Source organism: Phoxinus phoxinus, assembly GCF_949152265.1.
Source record: "Phoxinus phoxinus genome assembly, chromosome: 10".
NCBI lineage: Eukaryota > Metazoa > Chordata > Actinopteri > Cypriniformes > Leuciscidae > Phoxinus > Phoxinus phoxinus.
This window is the reverse complement of record NC_136885.1, coordinates 7,873,377-7,894,538: the sequence shown is the minus strand read 5'-3', so window position 1 is coordinate 7,894,538 and position 21,162 is coordinate 7,873,377. Positions and strand designations below refer to the sequence as shown.

General features: G+C 36.6%; 1 protein-coding gene across 1 annotated transcript in view; it reads right to left on the bottom strand.

Annotated features, from left to right (window-relative positions):
- Positions 1-233: 233 nt before the first annotated feature.
- Positions 234-21,162, bottom strand: part of LOC307005612 (lysophosphatidylcholine acyltransferase 1) — a 54,938-nt gene continuing 34,009 nt past the window's right edge. The window contains exons 4-14 of the mRNA XM_079625950.1: positions 17,264-17,376; positions 14,429-14,489; positions 13,977-14,035; positions 11,823-11,857; positions 11,526-11,580; positions 10,049-10,131; positions 9,044-9,169; positions 7,695-7,848; positions 5,147-5,245; positions 4,909-5,050; positions 234-3,877 (exon numbers count right to left, since the gene is read on the bottom strand). Coding sequence (XP_079482076.1) covers positions 3,717-3,877; positions 4,909-5,050; positions 5,147-5,245; positions 7,695-7,848; positions 9,044-9,169; positions 10,049-10,131; positions 11,526-11,580; positions 11,823-11,857; positions 13,977-14,035; positions 14,429-14,489; positions 17,264-17,376 — 1,088 coding nt within the window. The 3' untranslated portion in view covers positions 234-3,716. The remainder of the gene's footprint in view (positions 3,878-4,908; positions 5,051-5,146; positions 5,246-7,694; positions 7,849-9,043; positions 9,170-10,048; positions 10,132-11,525; positions 11,581-11,822; positions 11,858-13,976; positions 14,036-14,428; positions 14,490-17,263; positions 17,377-21,162) is intronic.

Below are 21,162 nucleotides of genomic sequence, written 5' to 3'. Positions count from 1 at the left end.
AGTCAGTAAGCTTTTTGTGATGTGTTAGATACTGTATGTATATATATATATAACACGTACTATATAGATAAACTTCAAATCAATTCATTATATTTAATTTTTATATGACAATCTGAACCCAAACCTTCCAAGTGGAAACTCCTCATCTCACCATCTGGTCTGAACTCACCGCTCATGTTTCCTCTCCTCTAGAGGGCGACAGCGTTATTGAAGAAAACACAATCAGAGAGAATATAGTCAAGTGTCCCTTTTTTATTAAAGAGTCAGAATGACAAGTCATTTCATTGCAGTCAAAACAGACAAGCCCAGGTATCTTGTAAAAATGACTCTTTTGATACATTACAAAATAAAAGTCAGGGCAAAATAGAAAACAGACCTAAAACATCTACGTCAGCCGGACGTGTGTCAGAAGAGCCATCAGAAAGACACATGACCTGAAGGAGTTCAGTCTTTCTTCTTCAGCTCGGTGAAGGACACGCCGTCACGGGCAGAAGAGACATAAATACAGAACCCTTTACAAACACAGAGAAGAGCAGGTCTTCCTGTGAGGTATTTCAAATAAACCATACGCTTAAAAAATAAAGTTACACGCCAGAGATGCTGGGTCCTCATTTCATATAGAAAACTGATGAAAAAAAAAATCCATCTTAAATCACTGCTTCTGCAATGATGAGAAAGGAGACTGGGCTCTGCTCTGGTCTGAAGCCAACAAACATTTCTGATTGTTACATATTTAATTCAATAACATTCGGGCCATTTCAGCAAATAATCCAAAAACATCAAATATTACAATGCCTACGGATGAATCTCAAGAGAAAACATTTGAAAATTAAAGAAACTATGAAGATATTTTTGAATTGTGACATTTTCATGACAATTAAAGCACATTCCCCCTCCAGCCATTTGAATGTTTTGCTTTGTTAGTCACAAGTTAAATGTGTTTAATAGTCAAGAAAATGTCACAATGCACAAAAAAAAACACCTATAAAAATAGGCTTCACATTCCCCCTCTAGCCGTTTGACTATTTTGCTTTGTTATTCTCATTCGTTTTAAGTTATTCAATTTAAGTTACACACAATATTAAATTTGAATTTAAATCAGCATAAACCAAAGGCAATAACATGATATATTATTTATTTAAATTGTAAAATACTTACATTTCTTAACATAAATTAATTTAGCTGGATTATGATAATGAGTGTAATGTGTTTAATAGTCATGAAAATGTCACAATGCAAAACACTAAAACTTAATTGTCCTTATAAAAATAGGCTTCTTGTTATTCACTGAAGGTTTTTAGCGTGTAGATGAACATGTTCTTGAAAGGATTCATGAGATTCACCTCTATACACATACAAAAATATCAGAGAAGATGGGAAACCAGTTTAATGTCCATCAGATCCAGAGCGAACCCACAATCCCTTTCTACTCAATCCGGTTTCATATGTGGTCTGTACGGGTACATATTGATACAAAGCCACTGTAACATCATAACCAATCACCTGAACATGCACACCAGCATACTGTCACATTTGTCAGAGAACTCAGGCTTAAAAATCTAAAGTGCCAGCACAAATAAACATACATCAAAATTTGGAAAACATGGGGAAAAATCCATGAGAACTGGACTGAGCCCGGAGAATCGAACCATCATGTGCACGAGACTGTACATCAGGGTCGAGATCCTTCACTCGCCAATACTGAAGTATGATGCGCTTTTGACTGTTGATTGTGATGGATTGTCAATACATTCTCTTATCCTCTTTAAAACTACATTGAAGTTCAAGGCCAACAATAATATGAAATGTGAATCTGTAACAGCAATAATTACATACATAAAGCCATCACCAAGGAAAACATCACAAATGTATGTACAAAGGAGCTAATCTAGTTAAACCAGGTCAATCTGAAAATAACACTTTAGATCACAGATCTTTCATGGCAGTGAGAAGAAATTCTTTTATGTATAGCAAAATTCACAAAATGCCCCGCACTCGGAATATTCAAAATACATATCAGAAGTTTTTAAAAAGGTGGTGACATCAATAAAATATTGCTTTGCCGTGGTGTTAAGTTAAGTTGAGAACTAACAGTGAAGATTTCACTCGAAAACTAAAGTGTGAATCAAACAGATCCAGGATCAGGATCTTGTAAGAAATGCAGATGTCTAACCGTACATGCTCACGAAACGCTGTGGACCGCGGACTAAAGACTGAACTGATACTCATCAAGAAGTCAAATCTGTATCCTTCACACTAGCTAATCAATCATAAAAAAATCTTATAAAAACTTCTGAACAATAACAGTATCTTTTAGCAAAATAAACTTTTGAAATCTTTGTGGTAAATTAAATTTCAAGACCAAAATCTAAGAAAATGACTGCATATCACTTCACTTCGGCCTCATCACGTGGTTCAAAAAGAAACAGAAAACAACAAAAACAAAAATTCAATTAGGTCGATGTTTTCAAACAATCACAGGCACCATTTTTGTGAACGAACTGTCACTTTACCACAAAACCTCATTCATTAGGGATTCAACGTGACATTAGTTGGACTCCGATTGTTTGTGTGAAGAAATGAAGGAAGACTTTACTTGATGCAAGATGCAGATAAACATTAAGAGAGAAACTCTACTCAAAAACATTAGAAAGAGACACTTTTCTTGGTCGAATTGTTGGACATGATGTCAATTTTTCACTTGCCTCGGAGTGAAAAATAGAAAAATACAGGAATATGTTGTCTATCAAAAAGGTAAACACTCCATTATATATATACTATATCTTATGAATAACATTTTTCAGATTCCTGATTCTCTAACTACACCACAGTTATTATTCTGTATTTGGTCCATATAAATGTAAAATGTTATGTGTGTTTCAATACCTGAAGTAAATCAAAATAAAACGTAAAAATGACCCCCAAAAACCCAAGCTGAAACAGCTGACTGAGACTTGCTCATGGATTAAATTGGATGTCCAGAATTTACAAAAGTACAGTACAACTTACTGTACAAAAAGATGAATGAAAAGAACACACACACCAAAAACAAACAGATAGCCACTTTCCCGCACCCCTGAGCTAAGGGACGAAATATTAAGGAATAAAAACTGACTCATTTTGATTCAGACCAGCACTTAATCGATCGTATTTTGCACCTCAAATCTGATCCTCATAAACATCCAGCAGGAGGAGACAGAGCTCAGATATCCGTCACTGGCGCTCAACGATCATTTTAGTCAAACACTGAGTAATACTGCTATCAAGCATCAAGCCCATGCAAATACTTATGAATTCATAAAGGCATCTACAGTCATGAAACAGAAAACAAAAGATGTGGACGGTTGAGGGACTGAAAAAGAGAGCGCAAGCCAACCGAGAAAACCGTTTCGATCCGTCACTGACTGGGTCTTTATTCGCTTGCGTCCTTTTTCTCCCGTATTTAAAAAAAAACATGCACAGTCGGTCAAGTATCACTCGCACAAATAGATCACTCAATGAGAATGAAATAAGTGCTTGGCTTTCAAGTAGTTGTTTCACAAAAAACGAGAAAGAAAAATCCCTTCAATTTGCTCTTAAAATAATCGACAGAAATGATGCTGAGGGGAAGAGAAAACCGGCAAGCGTGAAGTAACCAATCAAATGTCACGGATAGCAGGTGGTAAACTTTGCAATGCTGCTCCGCCCTCGCCCTCTCGGGGACGTGTAAGATGGGCTCAGTCGAGCTTCTTCTGAGGAGCGTGGTGGTCTCTCGGGCTGAAGTCAGCGCAGAAGCCGTTGGCGTGAGGAGGGGAGCTGCTGCCGAATCCTGCATTGTCCGAGTAGAGGAACTCCTCAGCGAACTCGGGATGCTCCTCCGCAAACTCCCTAAAGCTCTCTGCCACCAGGTGGCGTCAGAGGAACAACCAGAGTCAGAGTGGGAAACAAACATGTTTCTACAGAACATACGGTTCAAATGTTTCTGTTAAGCACACCTTGTGGAAATTATACCAAAAAAAACCAATCAGACTTTAAAGATGTTAATGTTATTCATCACTTTATGACACCAGAATGAAGCACGAGCCTTCCTGACACACTACAGGCCGCAGGAGTTACTACTACACTCAGCGTCAGGGCTGTAGTACTCGAGTCCGGTCTTGGACTCGAGACTGTTTTTCTATGGTCTCAGACTTGCGTGTATTCGGACTCGGCCACTGGTCTTGCCAAATATGGCTTTTGGTCTCAACCGAGTCCAGGTTTATTATGTTCCCAGTAACGTATTATTGTAGTATGCTTCCCACAGACTTCCGTAGATTTCCGCAGATTGTAGTGCCCGTCATTGACAAGTACGACCGGCGCGCGTGTGATTTTTTTGCTACTATTTGCTACTGCAATACCGGTGCATAGCTGAATTCGGTCTTGACTTGGACTCGACTAGTCCTGGTCTTGGACTCAGCAAAGGTGGGCTTGACTACAGCCCTAGCTCTAATACATGAACATTAAGTCACTGTAGGGTCGTACAACTACAAAAGTGACTTGATAAAATAAAATAAATAATAATGAGCATTTAACAAAATGCTCATTAAAATAATTATTACGTTTTTGGTTTTATTTCAATTGACTCTTCGCAAAGACCCGCCGCCCCCCTTAGTTACTGTTGCTACGTCGACAAACCATGGCGCTCTCACGCCACACATCATGTTCTCACACTGTGAAAAATACATTGCAAAGCAAAGAGGACAGTGATGTTGTCAGATCGCCTGCTAATGAGTGAAGGGTGAATTAATCACGCAGATCTAAACTGACACGGTAACTAGAAGTGTCAAGTCATAACATTAACGTCACTAATGAATCATTCACAACAAGGCAAGATACAAGAATAAAGAACGCAAACTGAGACTTTCATACAGGAGTGAGTGGTTCTCTTACCGAAAGTGATTTTGCCGGTGTCCTCGTCATCGATGGCTCTGAACAGACGGCTGACTTTGAGTTTTCCAACGCCCAGCGCCGTCCTCAACACACACATCAGCTCGTTCTCTGTGATCGCACCGTCCTCTTCTGCCTCGAACATCTGAAAGCAATGCATACATGTCATCTCAGAGCCGAGCATCATCACTACTCCATAAAACTGGGCATAACCTATTAGTTTTTAAGAGAAATCACACACCTTGAAGGCCAACCTGATGGTGTCAAGTGTTTTTGCAGGCCGACACACCACAGAGAACGCGATCACAAACTCTCGGACATCCACTGAGTTGTCTTCATGCTACTCAGGGGGAGAGAAAAGCCTATTTCATTGAATTGAACATGAGAAACAGCTAATGTATGAAAAGATGGAGTGAACAGCAAAGCATATGCAAATAAATGTCACGCTATGCAACTAAATGCCTGCTGTTTGATATATTTCACTTGCCAGTGATTGAGTTACAGGCTAAGAATACATTTAGGACAGATATATTTCCACTGCGTGTCTTGTATTACAACTGTTTTACACTATAAAGAGTAGGGATGCAACGGTACACGGTAAAATCCCGGACCGTTCGGTCAGCCCTGAACGGGACAATCTACCCTCGTGTCCCGCGGGACTTCGGTTTTGCCATTGAGTTCGCGCTGATCCTTTTAGTTTTTGCTTTACACACCATCAGGTGCGTGCGTGCGTTTGCCTGTCCAGGCAGACGAAAGCCCGCCACAGTTGCCAACTCTCGCAAGACAAATAAGCAACTGGAACTTCAAAAACAAGCCCAAAACACGCCCAATATTATTAGATTATTTAGTTTCAGCATTATCATTTATTATTTATTACCAATAAATGAGCCTGCAACATATTAAACTGAAACAACTCCTTTATTACAAAAGGATAAACAGATTAGGAAAAAAAGGATTAAAAAAATGGTTTGGCATTCCGCTTGTGTTTTTCTGTGCTTAGATGTTGTAAGAGGTCTCCATGGTGAGCACGAATCTCCATTTTACAGTACCTGCACATCGCTTTACTCTGATCACCAACCACTTGAAGTATCCAGTCTTTAAGTTGTTTATCCTTTTCCCAGTCTTTGTTGTACTTTTTGCCATACTTGGACCACTTCGTTGAGGCATTGTTTGTAGAAATTGAAATGTGTGTATTTATTTACGTCTATCATAGCTTACAGCTTCGCGCGCCTGCACGTTGAACGTGATTTTTCCTCCAATGAGGGGGATTTGGGGGCGGATTCGGCGGAATGTTTTGACGAATTATGCCACAGCACTTATATTATTGCACTGATTGGCTATAGCTGTGAGCAGACAGTGTCAATCAATGTATTGGAGATTGTGAAAACAGCAACCGTGACCATAGATGTAAAGAAAACGAAGTTGCTTGTCAGATTTTCCTAACAAGCAACCATATTTTTTTAATAAGCCCAAAAAAACGCAACCCTTCCTTTCATGTGGTGGAAGACCAATGAGTGCAAGTTCCCTCATGTAGCAAAAGCGGCAAAACATCTCCTCTGTGTCCCAGGGACTTCAGTTCCTAGTGAGAGAATTTTCTCCACTGCTGGGGACATCGTTAGTGCCAACCGGTCTCGCCTTGCACCAGACAGTGTTGATAGACTCATCTTTTTGCACAAGAATCTCTCAATAGTGGATGAGTAAATAACATTGCACTTTGTATCCTGAATGCAGTATTTTTTTATTATATTATTTTGCTCTGCTTTTTTTTTATTCAAAGCACAAGCTAATTTATGTTTGTTAAAGGTAAAAGTGCACTTTCACATTGATCACTTCATATACCAGTTATCAAGGTTTGTATTGGGATCCACTTGAATATTCTAAAGTGTGTTTGTTTACATTTTGTATTTCATAAGCGATAGCTGAAGAGGTTGTATTACTTAGTGTTGTTCAGTACAGACTAGAGTGTTAGAGACCGTGGCCCAAAAACCGAGGTACGGACCGGACCGTGGGCTATCTGTACCGTTGCACCCCTAAAAAAGAGCCATTCAATATTCAAATAAAATGAGAATACAGGGAATTGGACCGTAGAAAGTTGGATTTTACGATTGATATAAATGGATTCGCCACATTCTCAGCTCGTTTCTTCCCCGTCTCTTGGCTGAAAGCGCCATCTCTTGGATTCTTTCTTTCATACACACGCAAAGAGTGAGAAAGTGACAGTGTCTTCTTTTTTTCCTAACATAATTCGATTGGAATTATTAATTATATCAGCTTTTCACACTTTTCAAATTTTTAGGTTTTAGGTTTGGGGTGCGTCACCACTTTTGAATAAGAAACAATATTGCGACTATAAAACTAAAACTCGTCAAAACTCAGAATCACAACAAGCGTATCAGTGAGAACACTCGTTTAAACAGCACACACACCCCAACCTGACTGCACATTACATTTTTGACTTTATTGATACTGCTTTTAATCGTAATGCAACGGACTGGTCAACGGGACATAAATTAAGCGTTTAAATTAAAGGGTTATTGAGCTGTTTACACTGTCATCATTTATTAGTAGTATGTAATCTACATTAAACAATGTCTTTAACATACAAGCTATTGATTCTTTAAGTTCTGTTTAATATAACAAATGCAAACATACATTGTTGCCACACTTGAGTTCATAAAATGCCAGATTTTTCTATTAGTTTAGTTCTGGTGTTACGCTTTCAAGTCATTTTGTGAAGACAAGCTGATCTGATTTAGAAAGTGCCACACAGGGTATATATAACAATTTACCTCGTCAAAGAGAGCAAACATGTCTCTGAGTACGTCTGACACGGGCAGGTCAAGGAACTCGGCGAAATCTTCAAGACTCAGTCTCTCGCCCTGGAGTTTATGAGCCTTGTTCCCATAATCCTGCAGGAGCTTCTCTGAGTTCTCACGCTTCAACCTGAGATTCAACATTTACACACAGTCAGCACACAGATGGAGGAACAAACCTTATCCGCACCGGTCATCATTACGGGATCCACACACACAGTAATAGGGCCCTATGGTTTCCGTGGACGGGAATGGCAGAATCCAGTCACAAAGATGGAATTGTACAATTATTCTGTCTAATATGGCGATATGGAGTAGTGCCTGTGAATATTAAAGTGAAAAAGACTGCTTTGAAATGGGAAGTCTGCATGTTCAGCACGTCCATTTCATTTGCATTTTACCATTTCATATAATCAGATACACAAACTCAAAGCTCTTCATGACAACCCAACAAAATAAAAAGAAATTGTGACAGAAATATATTACTAATGTACAGTAAAATATTCTTCTCAAATAAATAATAACGTTTTTTTTTTGTTTTTTTTTAAGGAATATAATAATTTGCCTTCCATGGTTTCATTTTAAGAGTAAATTTCTGTTGTTTACATTACATTTATTCATTTAGCTGACGCTTTTATCCAAAGCGACTTACAATTGCTATATATCAGAGGTCGCACGCCTCTGGAGCAAGTAGGGGTTAAGTGTCTTGCTCAGGGACACATTGGTGTCTCACAGTGGATTCGAACCCGGGTCTCTCACACCAAAGGCATGTGTCTTATCCATTGCGCCATCACCACCACCAGCACAACAAAGTTGTGCAGCACTTTGCCAAAAATACGAGGAATTGTTACATTTTCATTTGATTACATTGAAAAAGATTAATTAAATTGTTAATGTCTTCATTTCATAAGTGTTTTTATAACAAATTTGTGTTAAATCATAAATACAAAAAATTAAACCTTTCATAGAGGCTTTTTACTGTAAAAATAAATAAATACATGATTCAATTAAGTTTTATGAATTGAACTGATTAGATTATTTTTTGATGATTACAATTTATTTAAACCATTGAAAAAAAATAATACATAATAATAATTTAATAATTAGATTTCATAGGGGCTTTTAATGAACAGTTTTATGATTTTAATTAATTAGACATGCTTTTAAAAAATAAATAAAAAATCATTTAACCATTAAAACAGAATTTACTCAGAAAAAAAACAAAATTTTTGATAAATTTAAACGGATTTCATAGGACCCTAAACATATTTATTTTGTTCAACTTTTAATAAATAGTTTGTGTTCAGTGCTGTGATGAGACTCACCCCAGACTCCGGACCAGTTTAGCAAACTCCAGCAGACACGTGTCCACGGGCAGCTTGATCTGACCCTCAGCCATGGCTAACTGACAGTCTTCAAACGAGTAGTCTGTCACAGGGACCTGCAGGGCCCTTCACACACACACACACACACAATACATCAGGGTTAGACACTCTCGATCACAACAAATGATGCTCTTCAAATCTGTTTTACAGATCCGGTAGAAACCACAAAATAAGGGTGAAACTCACAAAACCTGCCATAAACGTGCTGTCACATTTCTTCCCCAATGTACAAAGTAAAAAATCTTCTATATTAAAAAAAATGAAATAAAATTGTTCTAGGACGATTACTCTTTTTGCTTTGTTTACGTTACAGTTAAACACATTGTACCCTCTCATCTCATAGACTAGAGTCTTATGTAATCTGCAGTATCCACAATATTGAATCTCATTACTGTAACTGCAGAACAAAGATTTATATTAAAGCAGTATAAATTAAGGTATTACCACCATCACACATAAATACTTAAGCTTTTAATAATAAAACTTTGTTTTTCCCTGCATTACATCATGACAATTAGGGGCATGTCCTTAATTGTTATATTAAAAGAACGTAATAATTATTGAAATTATGTAATAAACTGTATATTTACATACCATTTCTTTTAACACCATTAATGCATGAATTTATTTAATTTGGGCTTATTATTTAGCTTTCTAAATAATTTAATTAAATTGAATGCAGTAATGAGTAAACTACTAAAAATACTATGAGATTAATCATGATTATATGCTTTAATTGATTTACAGAGATCTTAAGATAAGTAACAATGGTCCTAAAAGGGTTTATATTCTTTATACTACATATGAAATGACGAGATTCTTCCATGAAGAACTGTTTACAAAAAAAAAAAAAACGATTGGCATAGACTTGTGGACAGGTCACAACATGACATGTTGACATACAATCCAGACACAGATCAACAATGAGGAGAGCTCAGATCTTACTTTGCCATCAAGCGGCGCACATTGTGAGCGAAGAGCGCTGGATTATTCTTCTCCTCCTCTGAGGGCGAGTATATGGGCAGATACTGAGAGAAAGAAATAGAAAACCAGTCAGCAGTTTCCTGGAGACACGTCTGTGCAAGCCCAGGCTCAGAGACGCAGCCCAAACACGTTCACGACAAGCTTCACTTCCAGGACGAATCAACGAGGTCACTTCACTCCCATAATGACAGTGGAAGAATTTACATGCCTCACCTCGTCCCTCTATACCACTCATAATTAAAGCCACTTCACCACATTCATGGCTTCTTTTTAAAAACAATGAGTCTGGAGAATGTGCCGGACTCTCAATTGAATAATCAATAAGGAAGGCAAAACAGAAAAACTTTTTTCTTTTCTTTTCTTTTTTATTAAACTGGTGGCACTGTTTCCTGTAGTTTACTTTTCTGTGCTGAAGCCGTACTGAACCATGACAATAGATGGATAGATAGAGTCAAACCAAAATTTATTTTGACACCTTCAACATTTCTCACATTATCACAGTTTATTCGCTATAGTTTACAAAATATTCATAATCAAAAGTTATCAAATCAGTTTATATTCCACTGGTTTTTGCCCATTTTTATGTTAGACTGTCACAAGACTGTTGAATTTAACTACACAATTAGATAATACCAATTTAGGTCAACCAATTATCAAGTAATGCTTAATTTTGTCCAGTCTGTTGTGTAAAAAGGTTGCATTAGCAATTAAAGAAAAACACTTAAGCATAACATGGTCAGGTCAAAGTGTTAGAATAATTTATGGTCCCAAATTTGTATACCAGTACATTTTATTGGTAGTCCACTGTATGAAGAATTTCTGGGTATAATATGTCAGTTTACTTTATTTTGCTAACCTCGCTTAGACCTATAGTGAACTATAAATGAACTATAGTGTCCTGCACCCACATGTAAAAAAAAAATATAAAAACATAAATATAAAAAACATTCAAGAGGAATCAATTCGCCGTTCGCACGCTTTGTGTGCGCCCTTCGGGGTGTGTGGCTGTGCTGTACCGAATTGATAGTGAAACTTTTGATGGTGAAAACAATTAATCCGCAAAACACATGCGTGCCGAACCGTGGGGCCTGGTCCGTGGAGATCACAGATCCACTACGATCGGTTTAACCCTTAGCATAGAGCAAAATATTGAGTGGAGCATCACACCGCGCAGTGATAACGGCTGGTGCGAGAGTGATCTTCAACAGTAAACTGATGCCTCGTTCTATTGATGACATGGACAAATGCTTTGCAACGAGAATTTTGTCGAATCTAGCGTAGACAACCTTTAGCTGTTACGGCACGAGCAATGGAGGTCGCGCCCGATGTAGACACGGTGTCAGATTTCAATAGCAGTCTTTTTGCGCTTTATTATTAATTCATACTAGTCCATATCACAGTTTGTTTAAATGTACAGCCCTACCAAAATTTGACTCACCTCAATCTGAAACTCGTTGTGAAACTGACACAGAGTCAACCACAGGATCTTAAATCTGCAAATAAACAAGGTTACACTTAGTGACGTTTCTTGATGTTTAACATTTTATCAATTTCTCTTCTTTATAACAATGTTTTTTTTCGAGAGAGAGAGTTCTGCATTTCAGTCTTGTGTTGGTACTTTGGCAGTACAGATCCAGGTTGACCACTCATTTTCATACAGTACTACAACTACGGAGGCTGATAACACAGGCAGGCAGTCCAATAAAAAAACCCTGGTATGAAATATGGCACTTACGCTCCAGGCCCCTGCCACGTCCAGGTAATAGTGTCCTGTCATGGGGAAGAAAAACATTAATCCATCAAAATACAGCTCTGTAGTGGAAACCTAACCTTATGAAAGCTTGTTTCCACTGTGGAATAACAAAGACAAGTCACCTTCATTTATATAGTGCTTTTAACAGTATAGATTGTTTTAAAGCAGCTTTACAATGATAATAGAAATTAGCGTAAACGCCTAACATGACACCATTCTAACAGAAAACCCTTAACGCGGTCCGGCCGCCCATCCGCACAAAAAGTGCCTGGGGTCTTCATAACGCACTCCCTGAAATAGGTTCGAGGGTGCAAACAATTTTCCGTTTTCTCTGCGAAAACCTCAAAAACGCAAACCCGCGAAAACGCAGACGGCGCACACATGCGCATCACGTGTTCAAAACACAAAAAGGTAATTGCGACTTTTTCCCCCTCCCAATTATTTTTCTCCTAATTCTGGGGCAGTCATTGACCATCCATTGTCCATGTTTATTTACATTTTAATTCTTGCCATTTACATCTCACGTCAACTTGCAGTTTACATCTCACGATTCTGCATTTTTTCCCTCAGAATTCTGCATGCTAATGCAGTCATGTCAGTTGTCCAAAAATCTGGGCAAAAACAGAATTGCAAGATGAATTTCAGATTCTGAGGGGGGAAAATGGCAGAATTGTAATCTCAGTATTGCTTTTTTTATTCCATGGTGGAAACACGCTCCCAAAAACTAAAGCCTCAACACAGCAGAAAAAAAATAATTGCTTTACAGGAAGCTCCACACACTTAGCCTGGTTGACACCAGACCCTTCTCAGTTGTAACTAAGAGTGGGTCTGGGGAAGGTTTATTCACAGCCCATTTCCAAAGGGTGTCACCAACGGACGTTGCTCAAATGCCTCTGGGCGCAATGGGATAGACCTAAAACCAATCAGAGCGATCGTCATCGTGTAAAGCCCGCCTCAACGTTTGTGATTGGTGCCTCGCTTTGGAAAAAGATTTGGAAAAATTGGAAATGGCCTTGAATTGGCCAGAAGGACTTGCAGAGCAAATCTCAAATTTGTCGTAAGTTCGTCAGGGTTTTCCCAGGATAAATTGTTGTTCTAAATTGTTATTCTGAATAAACAGAATAAAATCTTTTTTTATTCTGGTTTGAAACTACATGAGGATGAGTACATGATGACAGTTTTCATTACTGGATGAATTAATACTTTAAATGGCATACGTTTGTGGATGTGCAACTGCTTTAAAGGGGACCTTTTAATGCAAAATTACTTTTATATTGTTTTTGAACATAATTATGTGTCTGCAGTGTGTGTACACCACCAACCTCCCAATTGTGGAAAAAATCCATCCAATGAGTTTGTTATTTTCCTCATAAATCTGAAACAGCGTCTCAAAATGAGCCGTTCAGGAATGTGCTCCAATGTGACGTCCCATTGGAACAGCCTTATTAGTTTAGCTCTTCCCCTGAGTGAGCTGTACACAGTCCGCCAGGTTTATCTCCTCGCCAGAACATTAACAGCAGCATTCAAGTAAGACATGTCCTATTATTAAAGCAACTAAAGTTATTCAAATAAAGAGTGATTTTTTTATTTTGTTGTTTGATTCATATTAACAACATATTCAACAGTGGGTTCAGTGTAGTACGCTGCTTTCATTTTAATACACAGATCTAATATGCACATGCGATTTCTCTCCCTGCTGTTTACATTCAGTGTATGTAAACTTTGTGTATTTGACAGTTTAAGCGGAATAAGACGCAAAAGAGAACTGACAGTCTGCCGCCTGACAGCCAGCTTTCTGTGTGCGTGCGCTCAGAAAACCATAATCAGAATTTGAAGCAGATATGGCTTTAAAACGCATGCAAACAATAAACATTCATGATGGCGAAGAACTGACATGAGCGTGACCGCGAATAGAGATGACAATCAATACCAAACAGATGTTTCGTTAGTTTTAGTCAGAGTATCCGAGGCACGAGCTGTAAAGGCACAGCACTGTTCTGGATAGGGAGGCGGGAAGCAGCGGCTCATTTGCATTTCAGATACATGGACCAAAACAGCATGTTTTTGCTTCCACTCAAAACGGATCATATTAGATATTGAATCAAGAAAAAAAAAAAAAAAAGTAAAACGTCTCACCAACTGGTTTGGGTAGCGGATCACTACAGGCTGTACAGGAACTGCTGGAATGAATGCTCCTGAATCACACAAACAAACAACTTCAGCACATCATGTTGTACTGCACAATTGTTATGCTCTAAAGACACAAAGGTTGCATTTGCATAAAATTAGCACAGAACAGACACTGAACAGAAACCCTAGAAAACTGATTAGTCATTTTGTAGTTCCAGCATCAGAATCAGGAAGAGCTTTATAGCCAAGTGAATTTGTCTTGTTAATGAAGCTTCCAGTGCACACATAAATACAACAAGACACATAACAATAAAATTAAAGAATAAAAATATGAAGTATAAAGACACAATTAGGTTAAGTAAGAATATACATATTTACAGAATAGTAACATATACAGTATTATGGATAATATGAATAAACTGGAGTGAATTTCCAAGATAATTAGGCAGCATACACACCTGGTTTGAATGTGATCAGACAGGACCTATTGGTGCACGTCCCCTCTGGAAATATCATTATCTGGAAGACACACGCAGATTTTCTGATCTGTCCACAATTATTCATCATTTCACTCAATCACAGTATGTGACATATGACTCTCCATACTCATTGATGAAGAAACTATGAAAGATTCTTGTAATACTAATATGTTGCACAGCTATCGGCATATTATACACACAATCATTTCAATCTTCAAAGTACCAATTTATAGAGACCAAACATGGTATAGGTGAGGTTACATTGACAGTTGGTTCGATCATAAAACACACAGTATCAAAAAAATTATACAATTTAAAAGACACTTCACAAGACAGTAAATCATTCACACAATGTTCTGGGATGCATGCTCATTTATAGATCAGTTCGTCTATAAATTAATGCAGAAAAGTCTATTTTAAGGTCTGTTTCTGTCTTTCCTATGGCCTCTTTCTTGACAAAATGACCACATTTTTAACAAGCAATAAAACCATATTATCTGATGGAAGCCATGGTTCTTGTCCTAGTTGGGGGTATGGGACCAAAGATCCCAGAGTGAGTTTTAAAGATTATTTGTTAAACATAACCAATAATTGAGTCGGATTTGTCTCAGTCAGCTAAATGGTACACGCTAAGTGCACCATTTAGCTGACTGAGACAAATAGTGAGCTTGCGCATTTAGAGTGCACGCTAACACGCTAAGCTCACTAGTCTAACCTACAGGACAGCAACAGTGTTGCTGTCCTGTAGGTTAGACTAGTGAGCTTAGCGTGTTAGCGTGCACTCTAAATGCGCAAGCTCACTAGTCTAACCTACAGGACAGCAACACTCTATGACACTAAAAATACTATGCGTGCACTAACTAGATGTGTTTTTGTAAAATGAGGGACATACTTGATAATGTCAAATCACACATCATCAAAACAATCACAATATAATCGTAGACGATATACAGTAGGTCGCACACCCCCAAGTCTCACCGACTCTCTTTGGGAAACCACTGATGGACTGTCCCGTATTAGTATATTTCCACCCTCCCGTAATTTTTTGTCATACAGGCTTAAGAAATATTAAAAAATAAACTGTTAAATGTCTTATTTATGGGTTCACTTAAAATCGAAATAAAACATTGTGCTTTTGTAATTTGGGGAGAGGATAGCCTACATATTCCAAAACTTTCTAAAAATACGAATGAGAATTAACTGCACAATTACTTGAAATGTTTACCTTGGATATTATACAATTTGCAAGCATACAAGTTTGAGGAAAAATACACTTTTTTTCAAGATGTTTCCAACTCTGAACCAATTCTGTAGTATATATTAGAGCCGGGACTTTAACGCGTTAATTAAGATTAATTAATTACACAAAAAATAACGCGTAAATTTTTTTTTACGCATTTTAATCACACTTATTTTTGCACCGCGGAACGTTTCTCACTGGATGAGTTTAGGCGGACCGATTATACTGGAGCACCAATAGCGTTCATAACTTGATAACTTCAGACAACAACAAACCACAGTGAACATGAACAAAGAAGCTGACGAGACCGCTTTGGTTGGCCCCTGCCTCAGGAACCCAGTTAAGGTACAAACATCTATTCAACAAAAATAGTGATGGAGTTAAGTGTTTTTTCGCTCAGCCGAGCGCTCTCTGTTGCTGTGTGGACTGTGGAGCAGCCTGTGTCCGTCACTCTCTCACTCATCCGGGCGTCGTGCACTGCGGTCTCATGAGGAAACGCAGCTTTTTGAAATAAAGTTTTTCTTGTTCCCGAATACAAATATTTTTTAAAGTATTTGTTCGAAATAAGTATTTGTAAAAAACACGTTATTTGTGCCTTTCCGAATACCGTATTCGGGTTCGGCTCCACCCCTAATATATATATATATATATATATATATATATATATATATATATTTATTTATGTATATAAATATATATATATATATATATATATATATATATATATATATATGTATATATATATATAGCCTTTCATTCAGGTGTCACTGAGCCACAATAAAGAATGCAAAGACAACACACACACACACACACACACACACACACACATATATATATATTTATGTATATATATATATATATGTGTGTGTGTGTGTTGTCTTTGCATTCTTTATTGTGGCTCAGTGACACCAGAATGAAAGGCTCATTAGTATGCAGCATTAGCGGGTCTTTGTCTTCTCGTGTGAATGAGGACATTATTACCTTGTTGGATCATTTACGCCCACCTGCATATTGCCTTTCCAAACAAAATGTTGTCTTACAAAATTTAAATCAATCTATTGTTTAATGTGAACGATTAGCCCGGATGATTTTCAGATCATTTTGAAGTAAAAACTCTAGCCGACAACATCCATTAGTCAAAAGTATTGTGGGAATATGTGAAGTTGGTCGTTTGTGGTCTTATATCAGAAAATTTAAGTTTGAGTTTTTTGGATAACCATGCATAAATAATATTCTCTCAAAAATGACATGTTGACAATGTACATACATGTTGCTCACATATTATGATAGCCATGTTCGTGCTAAATAGAGTGTAATTACACCTTTGCCATTAATATGTTTATAAGCAACTGAAAAAAAATCGAAATATCAGGGCATGTCAAAACATCTCAAGGAAGAGCGGAGATGGCTGGATGACAGGATTTGTTTGAATAAGAAAGCTGTGACAGTTAATTTGGTTTATTATTATAAATTTTTTTTGGCTAGTAGAAGTTCTGAATGGCAGGTAACTTAAAATTTAGTAGCCAAATTGGCCGGTGGGTGAAGTTGTTAATTTCGAACCCTGGTGGTCATACCTGAGGCCACTCTCCTCCTGAATGAGCTCTTCTCTTGATCTCTTCCACAGTCTTCCGTCTGGAGTCCTGATCTGATCGCGACACAAACACAGGCCGGATGAATTTGATCAGAGCTGGAGGAGGGAGAGATATGATCATGGGTCACATGCACAGGTTCAGAAGGTCACGCAATGCTGTAAAAACTCATCTGCCCTGGAGGGATGGCTATACAAATGTTTTTTAAAGGTGAAGAGCTATTTTTACTCTCAAGACCTTAATGAGCTGCTTGATTGCAGGATCTGATCCAATGACACATTGAGGACAGAGTTAAATGAAACGCTATCGGGTGAATCTCATCAAAAATGGTCAAGATTGAGCATAATAAGCAGAGAGAATGTAATGCTGTAATGCTTCCCATTACAGGGTGAATCTCACATAAAACGCTTGGTGTAATTTTTCACCCCGAAAGTGAAACTTAGCATTAAGAAAAATATGTTTTTTAGGGCTGTAAACAATGACATGATGATCAACTAATTAATGAAATATTAATTAATGAAATGTTTTCACATCAAGCTGTGTGGAATTACATATGTCATCTTCATGGTTTACAAACTTTAGATTTTATTATATTAGTAGTCGGTCGATATTGTTTTTATGCTGTTTTATTGATTTTTTGTTTTTATGGCAGATGCCGTTATCTTAGAGAGCATCAGGGTGGCTGATGGCTGCTGTAATATATATATACATTATATTTTTTGAATTATTATTTAATAAATTAGAAATAAATAATTTGAAAATGAATTAAAATATAAACCTCTAAATTAAACTGAATAACTTCTTGATTCTGTAATCGCATTACAGTGTTTTTCACAAATATAGAAATTGTTGGAAAAATAAATAAATAAAAGGAAGTAAACACTGTAACCAATAGGGCACTCCGTAATCTGGTAAATCGTGCGCACCTGGAATATTATTCCAGGCTTTTTTCACATAAAGACTAATTTACTTGCAGTAAAAGATAAAACAAATATAAAACTAAATTGAACTGTTTAAAATCAAGGGTTTAAAGTTTGTTGATCGTGCGTCTCTTTTGAAACTGAACTCTCCTGTCCACATTCAATTCACACGAACTGACCGTTAAACAAAGTAGCACGTTCATGCAGGCTACATATGCGCACTTCAGAATATCTGACAGCTGGATTCTACAAAGTCTGCAAAGTTTATGAAATTTGTATGAAATGTTTAATAGACATTCAAAGATGTGAAGGGTTTGCATATTAGAATGATTTCTGAAGCACTGAAGACTGAAGTAATGATGCTGAAAATTCAGCATTGCATTATAGGCATAAATTACATTTTTAAATATATTACAATAGAAAACAGTTATTTTAAATTATAATAATATTTCACAGTTTTTACTAAACTTTTGATAAATTAAATGCAGCCTTGATGAGCATAAGAGATTTTTCAAAAACATTAAAATCTTAGTTTATTTATTCCAAACTTTTGAACGGTAGTGTAAATAAATTCATGACATTTGCTTTATTCATTTACGCTTTTCTTTGCTTCTCTCGGTTCAGTTACGTTGAGACGTCAGTGTCACACTCGAAGCTTCCTCTTTCACTTCCCTACAGCGGCTGCAGAAACTCACCGTCAGTCTACAGCAGCACTGCAGGGACCAGGAGCGTGAGCTCTGGAGGTGTGTGGAGGAAGAGCTGATGATGATGATGATGATGATTGAGATCACTGCTGAGTGGGAGAGCAGATATGGACGGAGATCTTCACTATCCAGGGATTAAGCTGCAGCATGAGGCTCAGTCGCCCGGCTGAGCAGGGACTTAACGCCTACACCAAAATTAGCATGCACTAACCAGCTTCATCTTATTGCCCGGCAACAAATTGCACGGTCCGCAAATGCTCTCAAAGGTGCATCATATCGACTATCAGCACACAAAGATAATGCCTGTGCCATGTTTAAATGCGACTAACCCTTCTAAACGTTGCGGGTTTTTTTAGAGACCAACTGATATATTTTTTCCTGATAATTAATAATTTTCCCATAATCTGGTATCGGTTTTGTAATATCGGATTCACCGATGATAAATGAGAATTGCGCGCAAGACCACCATTGAAGCACTGAGTCTGAGTGGAGATGAGTCAACAACGGTGTTCCCTTCCTTAATTAATAAACTTTATTTAAAATAACAGCCATTTATGCACAAATGAGATATGTTACATAAATGATAAAACAGCGCTCTATGTCAGCAGGTATATCATAATCTAGTGACCGAGAAAAAACATTTATTAATGATTCTGATAACATGCCAGGTGAACTCAGTAATTGTAATGATCTATTCGTGTTTTGTTTATTATTCTGACAATGTTTGCGTGTTCCTGCGAATATTCCAGCGTGTTCCATTATATACACTCTTTAGCCTATCAAACACATAAACCTTTTAAAACTGTAGTTTAAAACGAATGCTTATATTTATGCTTATATTCAGGGGGAGTTTATAGACTCCTCTATATTTGAAAACATTAGACTTTGTAAATGTATTTTGCCTGTTATTAATATGCTGCTGTTACAAATAAAAAGATGCAACAGCAGTAATGTTTATATAGATATAAACATTATAATGTTTATATATATATATTAACCATATATATATTAGGGCTGTCAAAAGATTAATCGTGATTAATCGCATCCAAAATAAAAGTTTGTGTTTGCATAATATATGTGTGTGTACTGTGTATAATTATTATGTACAAATAAACACAAATTCATGTATATATTTAAGAAATATTTGCATTTATATATTGTATATACATTTATATAATTGATATTATATATAAATATTTTATATATAAATAGAACCACTTTTTCTTAAATGTATACATGATTGTGTGTTTTTATATAATATAAATAATTATACACAGTACACACGTATATTATGTAAACACAAACTTTTATTTTGGATGCGATTAATCGCGATTAATCTTTTGACAGCCCTAATATATATATATATATATATATATATATATATATATATAAGTTATATATATATATATATATATATATATATATATATATATATATATATAAGTTATATATATTATAATATATATTATTATTCAGGCGGCTTAGAACGTTTTAGGCTTTTTTAATTTTAGAATTATTTTTACATGCTATATTCATTACCTTTTTGTTTACCTTATCAAAGATTTTATTTCAAAACATACACTTTGTTTTGTGTTTTGTATTTAAGAATGGTGTGAAATTGCAAAAATTACAGTACTTAAAAAGTGTTAAATAAAACTGTTTGTTCAGTTCTGTGCTATTGATATAATCGTCAAAAACAGAAATGGAACAATACATAAATAAATAAATACATATTGGTTCTATATATCAGTTATCGGTACTGTTGCTATTGGTATTCTGTAATGAGGAGGCAAAGTCCTCATGTTTTTTTTAATGATTTTTTTTTTATAAATCAAATGTAAATTCATGCCCCAGTTACACTTAATGTCGTCACATTTTCCTTGTTAAATAAACACACAATTCTATTTTGAATTTTTACATTAACAATCTCTCAGCTCTCAGATTTCATTAAAAAGATCTTAAGAGAACAATATGGAGTAAGTAATTAATGACATCATTTTATTTTTTGGGTGGAATAATGCTTTAAAGTATTTTTCCTCAGTAACATAACTGGATGTATTTGAGAAGAGAAAGACACCAGTGTATCTATAATCATGTAGCGCTACATGCACTTGTGCATTTCAGTAGCAATCCCTCGAGGCTCTTCTGTTTGTTGTTGCTGCTCGTCTCCACGGTACCCACAGCATCATTAAGAGTATAAACTAATTATTTTATATTAATGATCAACCATAATGTATCACCAAGGCCAATATTTTGCATG